Here is a 25,526-nt window from a genome sequence, read left to right on the forward strand (position 1 = left end):
AGCTAATTAAATTACCAGGACATCTTTGTGACATGGGAGGAAACTGGTGCACCTAATGGAAATCCATACAATGAAAAGAAGAACATGCAAACTCTACATGGAAAGCACCAGCGATCAGCATCATACGGATATGTCACTGGTGCTGTGAGGCAGCAATGCTATCTAATGCTCCATTGGGTTGCCTTATGTCATCTCATTCTTTGTCCCCTGCCATTTTGATAAGTTCTGTTCCCCTGAGTTCTATTGGCCCCCATTGAAACGGTGCAAGTGACCACTCTTCCCTACTGTATCTTCTTTAGTTTCTCCCCATTGCATTCACATCTCTCCTGACATAGAAGTTCTTCACGTGGTCTGTATTCAGCAAACATGAATTAGGTACATTTCATTTGTAAATTGGAATAAATGAGGGTTCTTTGAGATGACTCCTTCAAAAGAAGTTCCATTGCAATAGTCCCCAAAATATATTTTGTCATATTATAAGTAAGCCAAGAGTGATCACAAGGGGCCATTTTGAGTGCTGCTATTGCTACCAAGTAATTTGCAAACCAGCATGTCTTTGGGATGTGGAACAAAACCAGATAATTGACATTTTAGTTGCTGTAAATCTTCAATCAAATACAACTAATATTTTGATGTGGCTGCCGTCTTCTAGAAATCATTATAGTTAGAACTTCCCAGCACTGCAAGACTAATTTACAGAATACATCATGAGGATAGGCATCACACAGCTAAGTATAGCCGAACAGTGCAGGAAAGGTTTTGAAACACCCATTGAGCAGGACCTTGCAGTCAGATAGAGAAAAGAGCTCAAGCATCAAAGTGTTGTTGGTGCACAGCTAACCCTAAACCTGCATAGGCAACGGCCAGTGAAAAAAACACCATCATAGTCCTTAACATGAACCCGATCATGGAGAATTAAACACCCAGAGTGTAACAAGACCTCAAATGTCAAGATATTACTAATTAGGCAAGAAATTTACTAAATTGCAGCTCCAGTGAAGCCCGGATAATTTTGGAAATCCCTCACTATTTAGGCAAAAGGATGTACTTTTTTTCTCAGAGAAGATAATCACATTGAAATGCATTAGCAATGAATGCTGAGAGTGTGAGAAAGGTTTTCTACTTTCGATTTGGTTTCAAGACCATTCATATGCTCACTAATTAGGCAGCCCCACAGAAAATGAAAATGACATTCACTGAAAAAAGGCAGAAATTGTAGGATTATTTCAATCCACAGCCATTTGAAATAGGTAGCATGGCATGACAGATCAAAGAACAAGATAAATAGCCAGTAACTACATGGCATTAAGGGATTTATGCTGACATTTGATGAATCCTTATAATGTGTAATCTGGGTGAGATTTATGTATGGATTAAATGATCAACGGATTCCATCCAAATTGTTGAGCACATAAAGTCTTATTAGTTGAGTTTAATTTAGAGATACAGCGCGGAAGCAGGCTCTTCGGCCCACCGAGTTCACGCCGACCAGCGATCCTCACGCACTAACACTACTCTACACACACTAGGGACAATTTACATTTGTAGCAAGTGAATTAACCTACAAACCTGTACGTCTTTGGAGTGCGGGAGGAAACCAAAGATCTCGGAGAAAACCCACGTGGTCACGGGGAGAACATACAAACATCGTACAGACAGCACCCGTAGTCGGGATTGAACCCGGGTCTCCGGCGCTGCATGCCTGTGACAGCAACTCTACTGCTGCACCACCATGCCTTGGCAAATTCTAACTTCTGTCCAAAATCAAGACAATAATGACTGTAGCTTTTGGGTGAAAACTCCATACAGGAAATTAAGTCAGCACCATGTAATTGTGAGAGCTGCCCATTTTTGAAGTGGCAGCCATTCACTATGCATTTGTCCCTTTTGAGAATAAGAGTGTTGTATGTGTTAGAAAATGAGACATTTGCCACATAGTGTAAATCAAAATCCAGGGCAACCAACCAGAACATCTCTGCCAACATTACCCACTGCACTGAGAGGACATTTGCTGAGCAAGAAACTAAAGGGAAGGAGTCTGCATAATGCAGAAGCTGATCAGTTAGAGGAGAACCTGATGTACAGTATCTATACAACTAGTGCAGATAGCAGAAAGCAGTGAATTTTCAAGATAAAATACTCCATTGTAGAGATGAATATCTATGCTGCATCAGATTGTTCTATCAGGAGTAGTGTTACCTTCTGCAGGAAATTCGGTGACTTACATTTGACAGAATGCACAGAGAGTTTCAAGACATACCCAAGTAATCTTTTATAGGTACATGGTCAAACATAATACATCATGTGTTATGATGATCAGTTGGCTACACAACTAATTATCATTATTGGAATAAGACAGATTAATAAAATCAACTGGGCAGAGGTGTTCACACAGATACTTTATCAGGAATGCTGATTTTGATGCTGGCAATGTGAACACAACACGTACGCACATTGTGTATTACAACTGGAGAGTGAAGATTTCCAATGACACCATGCAGACCCAACACAGAAAGCTATGCTTTTGAAATGATTTATGACCAAATTTGCAAAGGTTGTTGCAAGTCAGGTATGTTTCCAGATGTACACATGCAAAACATTTCACAACAGAAAGTTTGAATTGTTCACTATTCAAGGTTGCCTCAAGTAGGACTGAAGCCCCAATGTCCCGAGAAATTGAATATTAGATTAAATGCACTCAGGACATAGAGCATTGTTAATATGAAGGCTATTTGCAGAAGCTTCCTGTACTGTCTGAGTATTGACAAAATCAAAAAGATTTAATATTGAATATAAAATCCATCAATATGGTAGAAGGAAGTCAGCAAAGACTCCCATAAGATCTTATAGGTGGCTAAGTGACCATTTCAGAAAGTCTGTGACATCTTTCAAAATCCTTGCCGACATGCATTAGCAACCGATTGAAGTGCAACAACATGTAGGAGTTTACAAAGCAGGAGAACTTACAATCACGAAGCTGAGAATAATTTTTGCATCCAGTAACATGCCTGAAGACTTGGTGTCAAACCACAGATATCATGTTATTTCTGAATGTTTCATGAGCAGTATCAGGCATTTATTAATTCCTCTAGACTATGTTGCTTCTAATGATGCAACTAAAATATCTGTTTATATTTTGAAGGAGGACATGAAGAGGCAGACTTTCCAATGCAATTTGAGTCTCACAAATTATTGTTTAGCTGTCTGTTATTCATGTATTTTACAATGCCACAAATTACCTGTTGCTGTATTGTAAACTTCAAATATACGTACATTTACCACAGACACTTTGAAGGAAAGGTGAAGGATAGCAGAAGAATAGAACAAACATAACATAGAGCAAAGAACAGTACTGCACAGTAACAGGCCCTTCTGCCCATTGTGTCCATGCTGAACATGATGTCAATTTAAACTAATTCCCTGCATATGTGCCTATCTAAAAGCCTCTTAAATGTCACTATCATATATACTTGCACCAGCACCCCTGACAGAGCATTCCAGGCACCCGCTCGTCTTTGTCCCACACATCTTCTTTAAACTTTCCCCCTCTGACAAAGCTATGCCTCGTGTTCTTTGAAAGGAAAGCAAAAATCATGAGCCACGGCCTGACAATTCATTGGGAAGAAGCAAAGAGAAGCAGTACGAGCAATATGAGTAAGTGAAAGAGTTAAGACCTTTAAACAAGTATGACACACAGAAGTGAGTTATTTGTGATACTCTACTAGTATGCAATACTTAATGACATATAATGGTAGTTTGGGGACATATCAGAAGGTAAGTAATTGCTGCAAGGTATATATCTGTCCCATGGGAAAGTGGAGGCAGTATTGATGATGTTTATTTTATTATCAGAGTGGATATAGAACCAATTAGTGAAGAGGAGACAGAAATCAAAAGCAGGTTGTGTCAAGATGTTAGATGTTCTTTAGATCCACAACAGCTAAGAAAGTCAAAATGCCTGAGGAAACCTGCCAATAGACTGAACCAGTAATTTCTGTATATATGTGAAGCACTCTTTGATATATGTGTATACTTATATATCTCTGGTACATTTGTAAACATGTAAACCATTCACATATGCAAGTGATGTGATGACATCATCATGTTTGCCATGTTATGTGTTAGTGAGAAATATAGCATGTCCCCATGTAATGAAGCTCCTTGCATTTCTGAGAGATAGTTATAAATAGCAGTTAGCAGCAGAACAAGTACACCAGCAAGGCTTTTGCTATATTGCCTATACCTCAACCTCATGAGTAAATTGGAGGTTTGATCAGGTCATCTACATTTTATTTCATGCAACTCTACTAGTGCTATTTTACATTCAAGGCATGAACTTGGCAATGAAAATATCCATTCTTACTCCATGAAGAGGACAATGATAAACTCCAAGAGGGCAGTGAACAATGATGAATTATTATTCATAAGATTGCAATCTGAAATTGTTTATTATATGTGGAAAGCAAGTGACGGGGAGGAGAAGCAGAATAAAGAAACCTTTGTTTGAATATTAGAATAGGTGTCAAATATTAAATGGCTGTCCCTGTGTTTGGCATTGAACATCAGATTTCTAGGTAAGAAACTCTTGAGTGAGATTTCATTGAAAATGTTCCTAACTGGAGCAGTAGGACCAATCAACTTCTGTAGCTGCCTGTACTTAAGTTCATCTTTGGTTACTTGTACTAAATGTTTAAGACATTAGCACCAGCCTACTAGACTTCCTAAAGTCCCCTCTACCGATTTCAAGAGTGGAGTACAACAATCGGCCAATACGATATTGTATATTTAGCACAATTGATTGAGAATTAATTTCTACCAATTTCCTTGAAGTCATGGCATGACTCCTGCTTCCATCAGGACAGCAACATATTCTCCATCAGTGGAGGTCACGAAGGTTCACATTATCTTGGCCACATCCGGAAACATTTGGTGATCTTCAGCACAATTCAGTAGATCATTTATGCTCCTTCCGTGAAGGCTAGCCATTGATAGCCTTCCCAGTCCCACTGGACAATGTGAACTGGCAATCTGTCGATATATTGAACTAATTCCAAAAATTCCTAGAATAATTCCTCTGAGATCTAATTCCATTATACATTTTTAAAAATCCTTAGCGGCAATGTCATGTGAAAATCAATCACGGCTTCACATTAATGTAAGTTTCTGAGGCAATCCTTAACTTGGAACTAATGAAGTGGGGCTTAAAAAACGGAGGTTTAATGATATTGATTTGATGCATTGTTTTGCCTTGTTTTTTCCTTGCATTACTCTGAAACATTATATTTAATCATCTAAAATTGTAGTGTCAGGCAGATTGTTGGGAGAGAAAATAAATTATAGCAGCAAACAGTGCTGTGATTTAATGATATAAGAAAACTGATCTTTAACTTTAGAGTCAGCTCTGCCAGAATTTATTAGAAATGCTTGAGTAGGCTTAAACTCAGTGCTTTAGAAAAGTGATGGTTGAAAGGTGAATTGATACAGGTCTCTAAAATTATGAAGAGCATTGTTAGAGGACATGGGTGTGACCAAAATCAGAGAGCATAAATATAACTCTGGAATTGTGAAGAAAACAGACACAAGAAACTGCTGATGCTCATTTACAGAAAGAAAAGCCACAAAGTGCTGGATTAACTCAACGGGTTATGCAGCATATCTGCAGAACATGAGTAGGCGACATTTCGGGTCAGGACCCTACTTCAGACTGATTGTGGTGGGGAGGGAGGGGGTGAGAGAAAGCTGGAAGAGGATGGAAGCAGGGCAAAGTTTGGCAAGTGATAGGTGGATACAGGGGAGCAAGGGTTTTGATTGGCAGATTTGTTGGACAAAGACTAGAGATGAAAAGACTAGAAGTGTGAGAAAGGAGTTCAGGACGGAAGATGCATGAATTGTGAAGCCAGAGGAAAGAATATGGGTCGAAGGGGTTAGAGGTAAGAGGAAGAAGAGAAATTGGTGTGCAACCAGGTAGGGGTGGGTGGGGAGTTGGTTGATCATAGGTTAATTACCTAAAGTTGGTGTGAATGGTATGAACTTTGAATTCTCCAATTTTAGGTAATTAACCTACAAGCAACACCCCTTCCATCACCTTTTATCCTTCACCGTGTGCCCTACCTCGATGTGCACCCATTTCTCCCCTTCTCCCTTCCCCCATCCCCTTTCACCTATATCTCTTCAAAATGCTTTACAATCCATGCATCTTCTATCCTTATCTCTAACTTTTTGTCTGCTCATCTCTGGCTTTTGTCTAATCATCTGCCAATCAACCAACACCCCTCATCACCTGTCTTTTTTTTATTTGTGAAGACATTTCTGTATCCAAAGCGTGACATGAATGTGAAATTAACTACCACAGGGGTAGGTGAAGTAAATAGCATGGATACATTTGTGGAGAAGCTGGATAAACATAGGTAAGAGAAGAGAAAGATACACTTACAGAACTTGGAAGTTAATGAGGAGCAAGCAACGCCACATTGACCAGTCAGCCAAATGATTTGTTTCTGTGCAGTGAGCTCTGTGCCATGTTTCATTCCAACAAAGTCAGATATTAAATTGAGCAAATAAGATGTCATATGTCAGAATAGGATTTCTCAGTTTAAATGTAATTCACCATGACTGAACAATCCTTACTGTTGTAATTTGCACTGACAGAAAATAGAGTCATACAGAGAGTCAAAGAGTCACACAGCACAGATACATGTCCTTTGGTCCAACAAGCCCACACTAATCATGAAGCACCCATTTTCACTGATCTACACTAATCCTATATTATTCAACCACAGTCCCATCAATTCCCTTTGATTCTCCCTTTCACCTACACCCGAGGGACAATATAAAATGGTCAATTAACCTAACAGCCCACACGTCATTGGAAGGTAGGAGGAAAACCCAAGCCATCACTGCCAAAACATAAAGCATGATTGGGTTTGATTTGATGTTGAGGCTAAAGAGTGATTTTGACATTTATAAAAGCACCATGATTGATGAATGTTTTTGTTGGTAGAAGTTCCAATAAGAAAACAACAGCAAAGACACCGAGCTTCATAAATTGTTCTCATGGCTGACAGTTGGTCAATAAATTGCTGCATTGTATATACGCGTCACTGCTTTATTCACACATGCTAAGTTCAATAACAGTTGTTTGCGGGCCTTTGGACTTGGTTGCATTCGTTTTTTTCAATAGTCGTTTTTCAACAGTGGAGGCCAAAACACGGGATGTTTTTAAGAGAGAATTAGATATAGCTCTTAGGGCTAACGGAATCAAGGGATATGGGGAGAATGGCCTTCCCCTGCACATATTTTCTATGTTTCTATGTTTTCCATGATGTCATGTAACTAGCACAAAATATTTGGAGTTAAAAAAAAAAATTGCAACTTGAATCTCCATGGCCTTTTGTACAGACCTCAAGAACATTGCAATTGGCCCTGCAGCTTTCCATAGGAGTGACCAAGCCCTTTTCAGGCTGGATGAAGCTTTGCTGAAAGCTCCTCCAAAATTGAATTCTAGAGTTAAAAAAAATAAGCACAACCTTTTGGATACCAGCACAGAAATATTTGTTACCTAAAGAATTACCAAATAGAAAATAATTTATGTTACTGCTAAGTCAGATGAATTTCATGATGACTTAGTGGTTTCTTGCTGCAAGATTTTTACTTTCAGATGCTTTTTTTTAACAAGCATAGTGATTTTTGTTGATGATCAAAATACTTTAGGTTCATTATTATTGCTCCTACAGGACACTAAATTGCTACAATAAATATAATGATTTCTGGACATTTTTGAACTGTAATGAGTATTGTCATATATTGTTAAATTATTATACTGATTTACACTAATTAGTAAGTTAAAAATCGTTACTTTTGCATAAAATACAGTACTCTTTCAAGGATTAAAGAATATGTGTTTATGTCATAGTATGCCTTTCTTCAATTTTGATATGAATTTTCACCCAGGGCATTGTATCAACATTTGTAGCTTCTCAAAATTGCTGAAGACTATCGACATCATAGCACCAATATATGTAAGACTGATAAATATATACAGGGTAGAGAGCTTTCTCTTCTGCGTCAAAAATTCTGAGCTGTAAAACATAGTTTCAGTGTAGCAGGAATTGGGAAGGAGAACTAGGAAGCAAAGAACCGGAGTCAGTGAATTGATCAAACTGGGTCTGAAAAAAATATTATGCACACACCTTGCAGGTCTGGCAGCATCAGTGAAGGCCGATATCTTCAGGTTGATAACTAATCTGGAAATCTCCTGAGTGTTTCTTAGCTTCATCTATTTCTCACAAAGAAGCCTTTGGCTCAGAATGTACAGAATGCAAGCCTCCATTTTCAAGGCAGAAAATTGAGATTAGTTTTAAATAGCAGCCGTCTGAGTCTATATCATAACAAAAGAAATCCAACATTCAGGACAAAAGCACAGTACTACAGATGCAGAAAGCTATGCATAAAATCAGAAATATAAATTGAAAGTACTGGAGATTCTCAATAAATCAGTATGTATCTGTGGATACTCATTTCCTTAGTGAATGAAGTGCTACAGATTCAGATGATTCAGTGGCAACAAATGAGACTCCAGGATGGTGCGTTGCTTCCTTGATACCAGGGTCCTGAATGTCTTGGAGCAGCTGCAGAACATTATAGCGGACTTTATTGTGCAGCTTGGCACAAATGGCATTGGGATGAGGTCCTGAGGAGTGAATATATGGAGATAGGCATGATTAAAATGCAGGGTCATAAGGGTAGTAATCTCCAGACTACTGCCAGTGCCATTGCTACTGAGGGTAGGAATAGGAGGATAGTACTGAAGAATGTGTGGCTCAGGAGTTGACGCAGGAATTCAAATTTTTAGACCGTTGAGTTCTCTTCTGTGGCAGAGGTGATCTGTACAAGAAGGATGGGTTGAACAGGAGGGAAACCAGTATTTTTACAGGAAGGTTTTTTTAGTGCTACTTCCGAGGGTATAAACAAGATGTGGCAGGGGTTATAGAACAGAGCATTAGATCAGCAAATTAAATTGTGGTATTGTATCATCAAGAAACTCAATGCAGAGACTCACACAGGCTTCTATAATAACTCCCAAGCCTCTGCTCGTAAGATGGAGCAAACAAGGGCTGGACACATGCGTAAACTCCACCATCTGTAAATCTGCATGACATCTTTCCTGAAAGATATTCACCATTGGACAGCTTCACGGTCACCTTTAGCAATACCATTATGTGTTCCAAGACCCGCTAAACTGAATACAAATTCTTAAATAGTCATATGCAAAGTTGGATATTTATATCTTAATTTATTCATGGAGAAAGGGATTACTGACTTGTTTAACATTTAGTGTTGATCGTTCAAAATTGAATATGGAAAATATTTATATATTCTACATACATGATCAAAAATATTCCTAGTGAATATTTTAATGCAGTAATATAAGCACATAACTGACTTATGTTTGTTTTTTAATCTATTAGTAGAATAGGATAATTGCTTTAGGTCATGAAATGAGCATATTGCCTTTCATTTTGTATCTCTAATTATGGAACATAAAAGAGAGAGCGCTGATTAAAATTATGCAGAGCCAGGAAAGCAATATTGTGACTTTCAGGGATTCATCCATATTCATCATTCATCATCTGCAATGTGAAACAAAACAAATTGTTCTTGTCTATAATTTAAAAAGATTTCATATCTTCTGGAAAGATATGCAAGTGTATGTTTGCATGTTTGTTTTTCCTGGGAAATGCCAGTATCTCTGCATGGACTGTCGTCATTTCTCCAAGCTGCCAGGCAGATCGGGACTTCCCCATGAATCAAGAAGATAAAATCTGTTATTCAATCAGTGCTCCATTGGACTGGCTGAGCATCAGCTTCTGGCTGTGGTAAAGTCAGCTCCAGGGTCGAGACCCATGTCATCTGCCCTTAGAAAATGCACAGTTGAGCATTACAATTCTGACAACAGTTTAGTTTTTAATTTGGTTTTGTTTAGAGATGCAGTGCGGAAACAGGCCCTTGGGCCCACCCAGTCCGTACCAACCAGCGATCCATGCACAATTACACTATCCTACACACACTAGGGACAAATCACATTTATACCAAGCCAATGTCTTTGGAGTGTGGGAGGAAACTGAAGATCTTGGAGAAAAACCACAAGGGTCACAGGGAGAACGTACAAACTACATACAGATAAGCACCCGTGGTCAGGATCGAACCCGGGTCTCTGCCGCTGCAAGGCAGTAGCTCTACCGCTACGCCACCCTGCCACTGTGCAATGGACATCAGTTGATGTCACTGTGCACACCTAACAGCTGACATTCATAAGCACTACAGCGAGAACATCCCTATGATTTTCCAAGTAACGCTAATCAATTGCGAAATATAGTTAGCAATTGGCGTTTCAGTGAAATCCCATTACAGGCCAAATAAAAGCATTGAATGATGCAATAAAAATGGGGGGGTTACCATTTTTATTTGCCACTTAAATTTTTTAGTGGAGAAGAATAACTGGAAGTATGAGTTACTCTGTGCCTAGAAGGAATCATGAGTGTTTGAAAGTTGGTGAAGAATTGGTGCGGTGAAGGGCATGTTTCTATGCTAATGAATCTATGAATTAGGCACAGGAAACTTTGGGTACACTATTTTTACATCTTCACATGCATTTTCATATAGCAGGCAAAAATGTCCTTTATGTAAGGCAACAGTTTATATTGTTTGAACTTGAATTCAGAAATCTGCTCATTTAATTTGAACATAGCCCAGAGTCGTTTTATATAACCATATAACCATATAACCATATAACAATTACAGCACGGAAACAGGCCATCTCGACCCTTCTAGTCTTACAATACGATACGATACGATACAATGACACTGAGGTCTGAAATTTATTTTTGCATACAGCCATACAATAAAATAAAGAACACAACACACAATAGAGTCCAACATAAAACATCCCCACACCGCAGAATCAAAAAGTTTCCCACTGTGAGGGAAGGCACCAAAGTCAATCATCTTCCACTGATGTTCCTGATGTTCACCCATGGACGGGGCCTCCGGAGCCCTCCGCAGTCGCCGCTACGTGTGGCCCGCCGCTCAGGCCCGCTCGCCGGGATGATGGAACTCCGGTGTCGGAACGGGAGGCCCACCTCAGCGGTTTGGACCCCCGAATCGGCCGCTTCCCACCAGAGTCCGCGGTTCCCGACGTCCCCAGGCTCGGCAAAGGGCCCCAGGGACTCCGTGATGTTGAGGTCAGCGCCGCCTGCGCTGGGAGCTCCGCGAACTACAGCTCCGCGATGTCGACACAGCAGGCCCAACGCTCCAGAGCTTCAAACGGCGATCCAGGTAGGTATCACCCGCTCCACGGTGAATCCAGCGCCGCACCGCCGCTGCCACTGCCACAGCTCTGGTCCAGTCCCCGGTCTCAGATAGGAAAGGCCGCTCCGAACCAGTTGGTAGGCCACGAGGAGGGGGGCGAGGACGCGACTCAGAGAAATAGTCGCATCCTCGCCAGGAAGTGACTGGGAAGCGGTTTCCCCCTTACCCTACACCCCTCCCCCACATAAAAAACTAAAGAAATCTCCAAATCAAACTATCTAGACAAACGAAAATTTAAAAAAAAATAGAAAAAATGGACAGGCTGCATGCTGCAGGCAGAGGCTGCTAGCAACTTCTGACAAGTTTTAATTTACTTCATGAAGAGGAAGGTCAGGAGATGATTGAGTTGGAACTCTATTCAATCCAATCATTGTTTAAAATTACCAGTGCAAGTGAAATTATGTACAGTAAGTAGATGAAGTTAATGGAACCATTGGGTCTTTCCAGATATATCTTCACCTATTGCATTGATAGATAGGTTATATTTATGGTTAGGAAGGAAATTAAAAGCAAAGGAAAATTGAAGGACTCACTTGATTCATATTTAACTCAAATGAAGTTTAATTAATGGCAGCTATCATGGAAAAGGAGGGGGTTGAGGTTCACTAATGACTTTGAACTGATATTTCCTATATAAAGCTTTGAAAACACAGTACATTAAAGGATTTCAGACCAGTGAGCAGGCCAACAAGAATTGGACTGCGACAAGAGTAGGAAGTTGTGTAAAATGGTCTGGAAATGGTGCTGATTTTTCAGGATCAGACTAACTGGCAATACCTTCAGCCAGTGTGGGAATCCAGTCAGTGGCAATAGAGAAAACAATTATTTTTAATTACCTTACCTGTCTACTGTAGCAATGATTTGGCAGGCATAGAAATAAAAAACTCTCTTGTCATCATTTTGTTAAAACTTAATCAACATAATTGTTTTGATATTCCTGTTCCATTTTAGCTCCGGCAAGCAAGACTTAACAGTTTTGCTGATAGGCAGGATTGCTGTTGTACAAATGAAATTAAGTTGGCCATCTGATGCATAGCTGCATAATATTATGGTGCGAAAACAAGTCACTTGGTGCCCCTGGGTTCATATCAGTTCTTCTGCACAGCACACCTCCTCGCTGTCTCTATGCAACATCATCAACACGTTCTTCTGAAATTATTAATCACTTTCTTTCATGTATGGTGACTAGTTCTGATCTACCCTGAAAACAGAAACATTTTATCCTATCAAACAATATATCACTTGCATAACGATATATCAAACTGGATCACTTTTTTTAAAAGGCTCACTTTATTCAATCCTTTCTGAGTAGGTAGAATTTTTCAGCTCTGGTAGCACCAGTGAACTTTTCTGTTCCTTCTCTAAAGCCTCATAATTTTCATGAAAATATGATCAAAACTGCCAGTGCACTCCACATGTAATATAGCCAATGTTCTGTGCAAGAGTAACATAAATTTAATGCTAAGTTCATGAGTTGTGTATAGGAACAGCAGGGCTCAAAGAGCTGTTTCATTTCTGTTCTGCCTCTGCCCATGGAAGAATGCTTCTTTCATCCTTGTCTTCCGCACCAGGAGATCGATGTGATCAGACATGCAATGCACATTAGGACACGCTGAAAGAGAAGCGACCTGCTGTGCTGCAGATTTGCTGTATTATTATGGAAATTGGATTCAACTGTAGCAACTCGATCAATGACATTCAATGTCATTTTTCCCCACAAAACCAGCAATGTTGTTGGAGGTCTTTGAATTCAGAATGTGTTACGTGGCTTTGGAGTACACAAGATGGGATATCAATATCTGAGAGGTATTTGGCCCTTGTCCTCCTTGTAGAATTTACACAGTATTTCCTCAATCCATGTTAGCCTAATATGAATGAGTATTCAGAACACCATGCAGTGAAGACTCCACACTATCGCACCAAAAAAAGTCTAAAAATGTTGACTTTCTTCTTAAATTCAGATTTTGCACCTACTCTAAAATGCTTTTGACTTTCAAAAAAATCTCTCAGTTTTCATGACTTTAATCTCTGGCATTTGTCTTTTTGTTCTTTTTTCCAAGTTCAAAGTTGTCACTATTTGATACAATTAGGATTTTATGAATGACAGTATTTTGACACTAGTTATTAAAGTTGGTTTCAAAATTATATTAGCTTGCAGGTGGGGTGTCCTGGTCCTTTTGCTGTTTGTCCACATTCATCCTCACATGCTCGCTGTTACCTTTTTGGAGACCATGTACTTTTCAAGCCATTGGTTATCCCCACTATCAGAATATTGCAGCAGATTTCATCCAGTTATGTATTCTGCCATTATCCTTACTGTCCATCCAACCATGCTGACCACAAGTACCAGTACAAACACCTGTGGTGCCTGTGCTCTCCATTCCCCTACCTTCAGTCTCATCGCAATTTCCTATTATCCCTGATTTAATGATCCATTCTGCAAACTTGGAAATAAATGGCCTTGCGAACTGCAATTACGCTTTAATATTTTTCCCCGTTTATTCTTTTGAACAGAACAATGACTATAATCTCATCACCGGGTGGCGCTTTGATAGCAGCCTCGCCAAGTCTGTCCCATTCGTCTGTTTTTTGTTATTTTTAGTGTGTTTAAAAAGTTTGTGTTAATGTTCTCTGGTTTGTTTTATGTGGGGGGTGGGTGAGGGGTGGGGGTTCGGGGGAAACTTTTTTTTCAATTTCTTACCTTGCCGGAGATACGATTGTTTTCTGGGTCATATCTCCGGTCTAACATTATGGAGCTGGAGGCCTTGCTTGGAACTGAATTTGAGCCCCACCACCTGGCGTGGACTTGCCATCGGAGCCGATTCCTTGCCAGGGATCGATGCTCGATCCGCGGCCTGCGGTCTGTAACATCAAGAACACGCATCGTCGAGAGGCTACAACGATGCAGAAGGTTTGATTAACCCAACCCGAGATAGATCGCCCGGCGGGGGGGAACTGAGATCCCCCCCCCCCCCCCGATGCAGGCTTGATTGCCCTGACGAGGAGGCCCGCTGGCGGCTACGGGAGTAAGTTTGTCCCGTCAACGGAAGGTTAGAGGCCCCCAACCGCTGGAGGACAAAGAAGGGAAGAGATTAAACTTTTTATCGCCTTCCATCACAGTGAGGAATGTGGAGGAGTCACTGAGTTGGATGTTTATGTTAAAATGGATTTTGTGTGTTCTTATGCTTTTTATTAATATGACTGATTGACAAATCAAATTTCTCGTACGTTGTAAAACATACTTACAATACAATACAATTTATTTGTCATTTGGACCCCTTGAGGTCCAAACGAAATGACGTTTCTGCAGCCATACATTACAAAACAAAAGACCCGAGACACAACACAATTTACACAAACATCCATCACCTCGCTGTGATGGAAGGCAAAAATACTTATCTCTCCACTGCACTCCCCCCCCCTGATGTCAGAGTCACAGTCAAAGCCCCCGGCTGGCGATGGCGCTTGTCCCGCGGCCATTAAAGCCACGCCGGGTGATGCAAGGTCGCACACCGGGTCTTGTTGTTGGAGCCCCCGGCGTGCGCTCGCAAAGTACCGCGGCCATTCCAAGCTGCGCGGGGCGATGGTGAGTGTCCCCGCTCCAGGTGCTCTTCAACCCCACAACTCGGGCGGGAGAAGTCGCCATTGCGGAAGCCCCGAAAAGGGTCCTGCGGGCTCCCGGTGCCGCCGTCCGCCAAACCCGCAGTTGCAGCCTCCGAATCTCCGGGGGTCGGGCCGCAGCAGCGCTCCACCATCGCTCCACCTGCTCCGGACTCGGCCAGCTCCGTGACGGTGAGTAGTCGGCAGCTCCGCAGCTGGAACCCCAGGTCGTTCCTGTTGGAGGCCGCTCCACGTTGCAGCCCCAACGACAACGGAGACCCGACAAAGAAAAGGTCGGGTCTCCCGTGCAGGGGAAAGATTTTAAAGTTACCCCCTCCCCCCACACCACCCCCACCCCCCACACACACATACCCCAACAAAAAAAATAAAACTACATAAAAACGAGACCAAAAAATAAATAAATAAATATTAAAAAAAATAAACAATGGTGTAAAATGGCTAATGAAGTAAGTATGAGTATGAATTAGAATTTAATAAAGCTAAGAAATTAAACTTAGCTTTGCTTTAAATACTAAACTCGTCAAAGAGATTGTAGTTTCCCCTCTTCCCTCACTCCCTTCCATTGCTGGGCTGCTCTGAAATTCACCCACCTTTCACAGACTTTACAGTTTTCTGCCAGTGGCATTCTTAAACTAGGTTTCAGAAATTATAGGGAATACTTCTCCATGAGTGACAAGGTGCAAATGGGATCTGCAGAAATCTATTAACTACACCAAAATCAAAATTCAGTTTTATGAAATGACCAATATGTTCAAAAATCCTTGTAAAACTACTCATCAGCTCTGAAATATATATTTTTTGCTCCCAGGCTCCCTTTTTTCCAGCTATTTTCCATTGACATCTAAACTAATGCTAAATGACAGAGAACTAAATGGTGATAGTCTATATGATTAAATAAATAGAAATACAATGACATGCCCTCCTGCCATTGACTTTCTATCATTCCTGGATTAAAATAATATAATTCAGGATGCCTGACAAATAATTGATAAGTGATAAATTGTTGCACTTCTCATTCCTAGCAGGGTGTATTCTTCAGCCTTCAGTGGGGGTTTGAAGCATGTCAGCAACTTGAGATATGTTCAAAATTGATGCAAACACTCAAATGTCTGAGTGATTCCTAAGACACCATTTTGAGGTGGTGTACACACTACAGACTCTGACAGGGGGCCCACAGCCTCTTGTGCTAGTGCCACCTCATTGAAAGAGTGAACTTATTTCTCCGCTCTGCTTTTCCCCTATTATCCTGCAAATGTTTCCTGTTCTGGACAATTTGCTGTGAGATTATCTGTGAATTCACTTCAGGCACTCCTTTCTGGAACAGATTTCAGATCAGAACAACTTGATGAATAATGCACGATCTCATCTTCATTTTACTAGTTCTATTCAACAATCATCTTCAATAGTTGTTCCTGGAATCTAACAGTTTTGTAGCACCTATTGGATCATAATGAACTTCACAAACCTCAAGGAATGAAACTAGAATTTATAAGGAATAAATGGAAGGTGAAGTAGATTGAATAGATTAACACAAACCATGGATGCACAGTGAATGAGCATTTATGTACTCAGGTAGAAAAAATGTTTGGCTTTACAATGATCATTTACTGTGTTTGAACACTGCTGTGAAGCACTATGACACCCAGCCATTTCTATCCCCGCTCATCGATGCCACCCTGATACTGAGCAATGAACTGTGCTGGATAACAAACAATGATGGAGGATCAAATCTGTCTCAGGGATGGTTTCATAGTTGAAAGCGGAACCTACAGTACAGCTGCATCTGCCTTTTTGTATTTGGCTCAGCTGAAGTTTAAGTTAGTTGATAAGAAGAAAATTGCTATGTAGCCCAGATTCCAGGTTATATTTTGGTTATCACTCTGCACAAAGTACTCTGATGATGGTACTAATGTTTGTGCCATTGCCAAACACAAGTGTATATTAGTAATTGCTGAAACCTTCTGTTCTTTTCATTGTATGCAGCCTTGGCCATCAATAAATAGTTAAGATTTACATTACATAACCTTGCTTTAAATATGTCTCTCTGTATTCCAGAATCAAATTTTTCTACAACCACTTATTTTAGGGATGAATATTCATTTATGTTGACACATAGCAACATAAATTCAAACTTCTTTGTTTCCACAAGATAGCAGCAGTATTCATAATTAATGTGAAGATGATATTCACGCAGAGATTTTTTTTAAATGGGTCCTGTAAAAATGTGTTTATTTATTTGTGCTGACAACTACAAAATGACATGCAGTTTTGCTTATAAAAAGTGTAAGGAGGAATGGTATATAATGGTACATCAGAAGAATAAGTTTCAAACTGATAGTTCACAGGAACATTTGGCTATCTACAAAGCAAAACTGATTCTCATTTTTCACATTTTCACAACAACATAAAGGAGGCCTTTAGGCCCTTGAGTCCATGTTAGATTGCAGAGTAATTCCAACAGTCCCATTCTCACATTTATTTCCCTGTAATTTATTCATGTTAGCCTAATATGAATGAGTATTCAGAACACCCTGCAGTGAAGACTCCACACTATCGCACCAAAAAAAGTCTAAAAATGTTGACTTTCTTCTTAAATTCAGATTTTGCACCTACTCTAAAATGCTTTTGACTTTCAAAAAAATCTCTCAGTTTTCATGACTTTAATCTCTGGCATTAGTTTTTTTGTTCTTTTTTCCAAGTTGTTCAAAGTTGTCACTATTTGATACAATTAGGATTTTATGAATGACAGTATTTTGACACTAGTTATTAAAGTTGGTTTCAAAATTATATTAGCTTGCAGGTGGGGTGTCCTGGTCCTTTTGCTGTTTGTCCACATTCATCCTCACATGCTCGCTGTTACGTTTTTGGAGACCATGTACTTTTCAAGCCATTGGTTATCCCAACTATCAGAATATTGCAGCTGATTTCATCCAGTTATGTATTCTGCCATTATCCTTACTGTCCATCCAACCATGCTGACCACAAGTACCAGTACAAACACCTGTGGTGCCTGTGTTCTCCATTCCCCTACATTCAGTCTCATCGCAATTTCCTATTATCCCTGATTTAATGATCCATTCTGCAAACTTGGAAATAAATGGCCTTGCGAACTGCAATTACGCTTTAATATTTTAATATTTTAATATTTTTCCCCGTTTATTCTTTTGAACAGAACAATGACTATAATCTCATCACCGGGTGGCGCTTTGATAGCAGCCTCGCCAAGTCTGTCCCATTCGTCTGTATTTTGTTATTTTTAGTGTGTTCAAAAAGTTTGTGTTAATGTTCTCTGGTTTGTTTTATGTGGGGGGTGGGTGAGGGGTGGGGGTTCGGGGGAAACTTTTTTTTCCAATTTCTTACCTTGCCGGAGATGCGATTGTTTACTGGGTCATATCTCCGGTCTAACATTATGGAGCTGGAGGCCTTGCTTGGAACTGAATTTGAGCCCCACCACCTGGCGTGGACTTGCCATCGGAGCCAATTCCTTGCCAGGGATCGATGCTCCACCCGCGGCCTGCGGTCTGCAACATCAAGAACACGCATCGTCGAGAGGCTACAACGATGCAGAAGGTTTGATTAACCCAACCCGAGGTAGATCGCCCGGCGGGGGGGAACTGAGATCCCTCCCCCCCCCCGATGCAGGCTTGATTGCCCTGACGAGGAGGCCCGCTGGCGGCTACGGGAGTAAGTTTGTCCCGTCAACGGAAGGTTAGAGGCCCCCGACCGCTGGAGGACAAAGAAGGGAAGAGATTTAACTTTTTATCGCCTTCCATCACAGTGAGGAATGTGGAGGAGTCACTGTGTTGGATGTTTATGTTAAAATGGATTTTGTGTGTTCTTATGCTTTTTATTAATATGACTGATTGACAAATCAAATTTCTCGTGCGTTGTAAAACATACTTGGCTAATAAAGTAAGTATGAGTATGAGTATGAATTAGAATTTAATAAAGCTAAGAAATTAAACTTAGCTTAGCTTTAAATACTAAACTCGTCAAAGAGATTGTAGTTTCCCTCTTCCCTCACTCCCTTCCATTGCTGGGCTGCTCTGAAATTCACCCACCTTTCACAGACTTTACAGTTTTCTGCCAGTGGCATTCTAAACTAGGTTTCAGGAATTATAGGGAATACTTCTCCATGAGTGACAAGGTGCAAATGGGATCTGCAGAAATCTTTTAACTACACCAAAATCAAAATTCAGTTTTATGAAATGACCAATATGTTCAAAAATCCTTGTAAAACTACTCATCAGCTCTGAAATATATATTGTTTGCTCCCAGGCTCCCTTTTTTCCAGCTATTTTCCATTGACATCTAAACTAATGTTAAATGACAGAGAACTAAATGGTGATAGTCTATATGATTAAATAAATAGAAATACAATGACATGCCCTCCTGCCATTGACTTTCAATCATTCCTGGATTAAAATAATATAATTCAGGATGCCTGACAAATAATTGATAAGTGATAAATTGTTGCACTTCTCATTCCTGGCAGGGTGTATTCTTCAGCCTTCAGTGATGATGTGGAAGTTTGAAGCATCTGTCAGCAACTTGAGATATGTTCAAAATTGATGCAAACACTCAAATGTCTGAGTGATTCCTAAGGCACCATTTCGAGGTGGTGTACACACTACAGACTCTGACAGGGGCCCCACAGCCTCTTGTGCTAGTGCCCCCTCATTGAAAGAGTGAACTTATTTCTCCGCTCTGCTTTTCCCCTATAATCCTGCAAATGTTTCCTGTTCTGCCCAATTTGCTGTGAGAGTATCTGTGAATTCACTTCAGGCACTCCTTTCTGGAACAGATTTCAGATCAGAACAACTTGATGAATAATGCACAGTCTCATCTTCACTTTACTAGTTCTATTCAACAATCATCTTCAATAGTTGTTCCTGGAATCTAACAATTTTGTAGCACCTATTGGATCATAATGAACTTCACAAACCTCAAGGAATGAAACTCGGAGGACCTGAATTAGAATTTATAAGGAATAAATGGAAGGTGAAGTAGATTGAATAGATTAACACAAACCATGGATGCACAGTGAATGAGCATTTATGTACTCAGGTAAAAAAATGTTTGGCTTTACAATGATCATTTACTGTGTTTGAACACTGCTGTGAAGCACTACGGCTGGTGGGCTGGCAGTTGACTCATGGCTAATCCTTGAAATTCCTTTTCAAGCAGGGTGCAAGGCCACCAAATTCAAATGCAGTTTCCCACCACGGCAAGCTGGATGCAAAGCCACCGAATTCGGGTGCAGTTTCCTACCGCTTCGAACAGGGTGCAAGGCCACCGAATTTAAGTGCAGTTTCCGACCACTTCAAGCAGGGTGCAAGGCCACCGAATTCAAGTGCAGTTTCATACCACTTCAAGCAGGGTGCAAGGCCACCAAATTCAAGTGCAGTTTCATACCACTTCAAGCATGGTCCAAGTCCACCAAACTCAAGTGCAGTTTCATACCACTTCAAGCAGGGTGCAAGGCCACCAAATTCAAGTGCAATTTCATACCACTTCAAGCAGGAGGCAAGGCCACCAAATTCAAGTGCAGTTTCATGCCACTTCAAGCAGGGTGCAAGACAACCAAATTCAAATGCAGTTTCATACCATTTCACGCAGGGTGCAAGGCCACCAAATTCAAGAGCAGTCTCATAACATTTCAAGCAGGGTACAAGGCCACCAAATTCAAATGCAGTCTCATACCATTTCAAGCAAGGTGAAACCACCATAAAACCACACAAAACACCACACTCACAGTTCAGTAGACATTCAGTGTGTTCAGTTGATTCACAGCTCAGACAGAGTCGTGACCTCTCCCTCCCTCATCTTGCAGAGACTGAGCCACACCCACACTTCCGGATTTTATAATCCCTCCCCCCTCCCACCGGAAGGGGCGTTGCCTTCATGGCGTAATTGACAGAAGAGAGGTTCTCAACATTTTTTAAACATTAATAACACTTTTATTTTTCATTGATGGGACAAATCCTCTGCACCTGATGAGCGGAGAGGGACTTAGTAAGATGGCCATAATTCACAGTCGTAAGTGGTAGCGTTTTATCTAACATCAATATAAAGTGCAAACAGGAAGTTGTGAAGTTTAGACACCATTTGCTGAGCTTTATTTCAAAGCAACCACCACCAACAACCATTTGCTGAGCTTTATTTCAAAGCCACCACCACCAACAACCATTTGTTGAGCTTTATTTCAAAGCAACCACATTTTCATTTTCAAACCACATTAAGGGCACTCAAGGTCAGTAAAGCCGCACTCACATTTTAGTAGACATGTGTTCAGTGTTATTCAAGCTCAGACTGAGACGTGACCCTCTCGCTCACCCATCTTGCTGAGACTGACTGAAGCACTCTCACTTCTGGGTTTTATAGTCCGCCTGGAAGGGGCGTGGTCTTCCGGAGAGAGAATCTCAACATTTTTTAAACACTAATAACTCTTTTATTTTTCATCGATGGTAAAAATCCTCTTGTCCTACACAGCGGAGGGAGACTCTGAGTAAGATGGCCAAAAATCACAGCCGTAAGTGGCAGCCATTTTTCTAAAATCAATATACAGAACCACAGGAAGTGGTCAAGATCAGACCTTTAGTAATATAGATAGATAGATGGTTGACATGGACTCTGTGGGCTCAAGGTCATAATTTTTGGTGTTATATCTCTCCATGACTCCATAACTCAATACCAAACTAATAGATCTGCTATGCTTTATTTTATACCTCCAGAACCAAACTTAATTCAGTTACCTACATTTTTACCCACATTTACCTACTTACATACCAACCTACAAACTTATCTACCTTTTTAAAATTGTTTCTAAGATCCATATTCAAATCATTTTCAAGTATACTATGTTCAATAGCAGATACGTTGATAAGAAATAAGACATTCACTGAGAAAAAACTGTACCCACATTCTCCACATCAAGTTGGTTCCCTTGAGCAGAACATAATAAAGGTTTCAGTTTTTTATCACAAAACAGCGCTCAGAATAATGGAGGGGATTCCCATGGCACAGTTGACTTGACACAATTTTTCTTTCACAATCCTTATTTTATTCAGAAACAGTATTCTTTCAGAATAAACCAATCCAGTGGAAATGTGCAGGAGGAGATGGCAGCTGGTGGGTGGTTTTAATGAGCCAGCAGCAGAGTGCTGGCATGTGTCCTCTTTTATAGAGCTTAGCCTAAAATGTGACAGCAGGGAGCTCAGAGCAAAGATTCCCTAGTTTGATCTCAAAAAGCTTTTGAAGGAGTAAAGATCTTTCTCCTGTTTTTGGTCTGGTGTTTGATGAATCAGTTACTTCCCTCACGTATGCTACAGACAGATCTGACAAAGGTCTTTTGAACTGGAAAATGACGTGTTCTAAATATCTAAACCTGCAAACTTTATTTAATGTGGTAGGAAATGGCTGGTGTATTGAAGTGTACAGTAAGTAAAATTCCAATGAACCTAATATTCTGAAAATTCAAATTTGGAAAAGCAAATATTTTCACATTACCATTATAATCATATAACAATAACCATATAACAATTACAGCACAGAAACAGGCCATCTCGGCCCTTCAAGTCCGTGCCGAACACTTATTTTCCCCAAGTCCCATCTACCTGCACTCAGACCATAACCATCCATTCCTTTCCCATCCATATACCTATCCAATTTATTTTTAAATGATAAAATCGAACCTGCCTCCACCACATCCACTGGAAGTTCATTCCACACAGCTACCACTCTCTGAGTGACGAAGTTCCCCCTCGTATTACCTCGTATTACCTCGTATTACTTCTCTGAGTAAAGAAGTTCCCCCTCGTATTATCATCCTCCACGATAATCCTCAACACTGGTGCACCACAAGGATGTGTTCTCAGCCTCCTACTACGATGCCTATACACTCATGATCCTGCAGCCAATTACCAACCCAACTCAATTTACAAGTTCGCAGACAACACCACCGATGTGTTTCGGATATCAAATAATGATGAGGCGGAGTACAGGATGGAGATTAAAACCTTGCAACCTAGTGCCTAAACAACAGCCTTCCCCTCAGCAAGACAAAGGAGATAATGATTTATTTCAGGATGCGAAGCAGTACAGATACTGATGGCGCAGAAGTAGAAATGGTTGACAGCTTCAAGATCATAGGAGTAAATATCACCCACAATTGTTCCTGGACCAACCATATTGAAGAAATGGACAAGAAACACATCAATGCCTCTATTTCCTTAGAAGGCTTCAGAGGTTCAGTATGTCACCAACTTCTACAGAGGCACCGTAGAAAACATGTTTATCAGGATGCATCACAGCTTGGTTTGGGAGCAGCTTCATCCTAGACTGCATGAAATTGCAGAGTTGTGGAAGTAGCTCAGACCATCACGCAAACCAAACTCGCAACCATGGACTCTTTATTGACATTTCACGCTGCATTGGCAAGGCCACCAGCACAATCAAGGACCAGTCTCACCCCAGTCATTCCCTCTTCTCCCCTCTCCCATAAGGCTACAGGTACTGAAGTTTGAAAATGCATACCTTCAGATTCAGGGACAGTTTCTTCCCAGCTGTTGTCAGGCAATTGAACCTTCCTCTCACCAGCTAGAGTGCAGCCCTGACCTCCCATCTACTGTGCCTCATTGGAGACATTTGAACTATCTTTAATCTGACTTTAACTTGCACTAAATAATATATCCTTTATCTTGTATCTGTACACAGTGAAATGCTCGATTGGAATCACATATAGTATTTTCTTTGACTGGATAGCATGCAACAGAAAATCTTTCCACTGTACCTTGGTACACGTGACAATAATAAACTAATCTAAACATCAGATCATTAATGAAATCAATTGATTTGGAATATTGAAATTTCTGCAAATGTGGTCCTCTATAAGTGTTTGTAAGACAGCAAAGCACCAGAAGTATGATCGGGTAAGGGGAAGTCACAGGGTTGGGCATTTGTTCCATTTTGCATTGGTTGGAAACATTGTCACTTTTCATCATAATATTACGACATGATTTGTTTAAAAAAAATTATAATAAATATCTTTGATAAGCTGCCTTTTTTACTTATGCACATTGCCTCCTTATTATGCTTAATTAATCATCCATTTTTTATTTCACGCCAGTGCCTGAACTGCCTGTGGTGATGCACTAACCCTTTATATTATGTTTATGGTTGTCTGCTCAGCTACTGTATCTTTATGTGTCATCCATTACATTGTAATTACTATTTTTCCCTTGTTTTCCCCACATGCTCCCATGTAAATGTAGACTTCCAGCTGTGATGCATATTTAAAAAAACTGAGATATCTCTTCACTTTGTGACTGCAAAGACAAAAACATTTTTGTTTACTGTTAATTATTATTCTCTCTTTATAGGATGAAAAAAATCAGGTGTTGATCTCAAATGTGTGGCTGCAAATGGTAAGAATATTATCCATTTCATTTTATTGCCCCATGGAGGTTGATGCAGATGTTTTACTAAAGAGAGGAAGAATAAAACTAAGAGAGCCCGCGCAGCTAAATAGCCACTGCATTACTTGAAAATAATATGATGAAATCTTTAACTCTTTGAGACAGCTCAGTGGTAGAGTTGCTGCCTTACAGCACTGGAGACCCGGGTTCGACACAACTACAGGTGCTGTCTGTACAGAGTTTGTGCATTCTCCCTGTGACCGCGTGGGTTTTCTCCGAAATCTTTGGTTTCCTCCCACACTTCAAAGAAGTGTAGGTTAATTGGCTTGTTATAAGTGTAAAATTGTCCCTAGTGTGTGTAGGATAGTGTTAACATGTGCAGGTATCACTGGCTGGTGCGGACTCGGTGAGCTGAAGAGCCTGTTTCTGCGCTGTATCTCTAAACTAAACTAAATTAAACTAAATGGTTATGGGTCAATCTAAAAGATTCAAAGGTTATTTAAACTGTGGATACCTAAATAATCAGCAAGGTGCAGAAGCAATTAAGATTACCAGCCGGATATTGAACTACATAGCTGAAGCAGTAAATCAGAGAAAAATTATAGATCTGAGCGAAAGTATAGATCAAACCACAACCATTTATATGAACCTACATCCAGTTTTACTAAACTGTAAGCCCATTCCAGTGCTGACTATAGTATGAAGTTGTGAAGAGAATTACCAATATGTTACGAGTAAGCCCCAGTGATACCCAAAGTCCAATAAACAAGCCATCTGGGAAATATTCTTACAGTGGTACATTATTTCTCAAGGTGCAAACTTAACTCATTTAAATAATTGCTTAAAATAACAATGGTGGAGGATCTATCAGACAGTGTTTCAAAGCTATCTGAAGATACTTATGGAATAAACGGCAAGTGTTGTTTAACATGGAAAGTAATCAACCTGAGGTATAAACTTTAAAACGGTAGAGGGAGTGAGAAACACTTTGAACTCGCAAAGAAAGAATTGGATTTTGCAAAGGAAGAGAAAGTGAGGATTTGAATCGCACTGGATGGATAAACAGAAAGAAGCAGGTCAGAGCCATAGAGGTGCACAACACAGAAATAGCCTCTTCCAACA

General features: G+C 40.3%; 1 protein-coding gene across 1 annotated transcript in view; it reads left to right on the forward strand.

The window, feature by feature from the left end:
• Window positions 1-25,526, forward strand: part of LOC116971571 (neuronal acetylcholine receptor subunit alpha-7-like) — a 193,506-nt gene that overhangs the window by 54,826 nt on the left and 113,154 nt on the right. The window contains exon 3 of the mRNA XM_033018804.1: window positions 24,369-24,413. Within this exon, the coding sequence (XP_032874695.1) occupies window positions 24,369-24,413 (45 nt within the window). The remainder of the gene's footprint in view (window positions 1-24,368; window positions 24,414-25,526) is intronic.

Source organism: Amblyraja radiata, chromosome 3, assembly GCF_010909765.2.
Source record: "Amblyraja radiata isolate CabotCenter1 chromosome 3, sAmbRad1.1.pri, whole genome shotgun sequence".
Lineage (NCBI taxonomy): Eukaryota > Metazoa > Chordata > Chondrichthyes > Rajiformes > Rajidae > Amblyraja > Amblyraja radiata.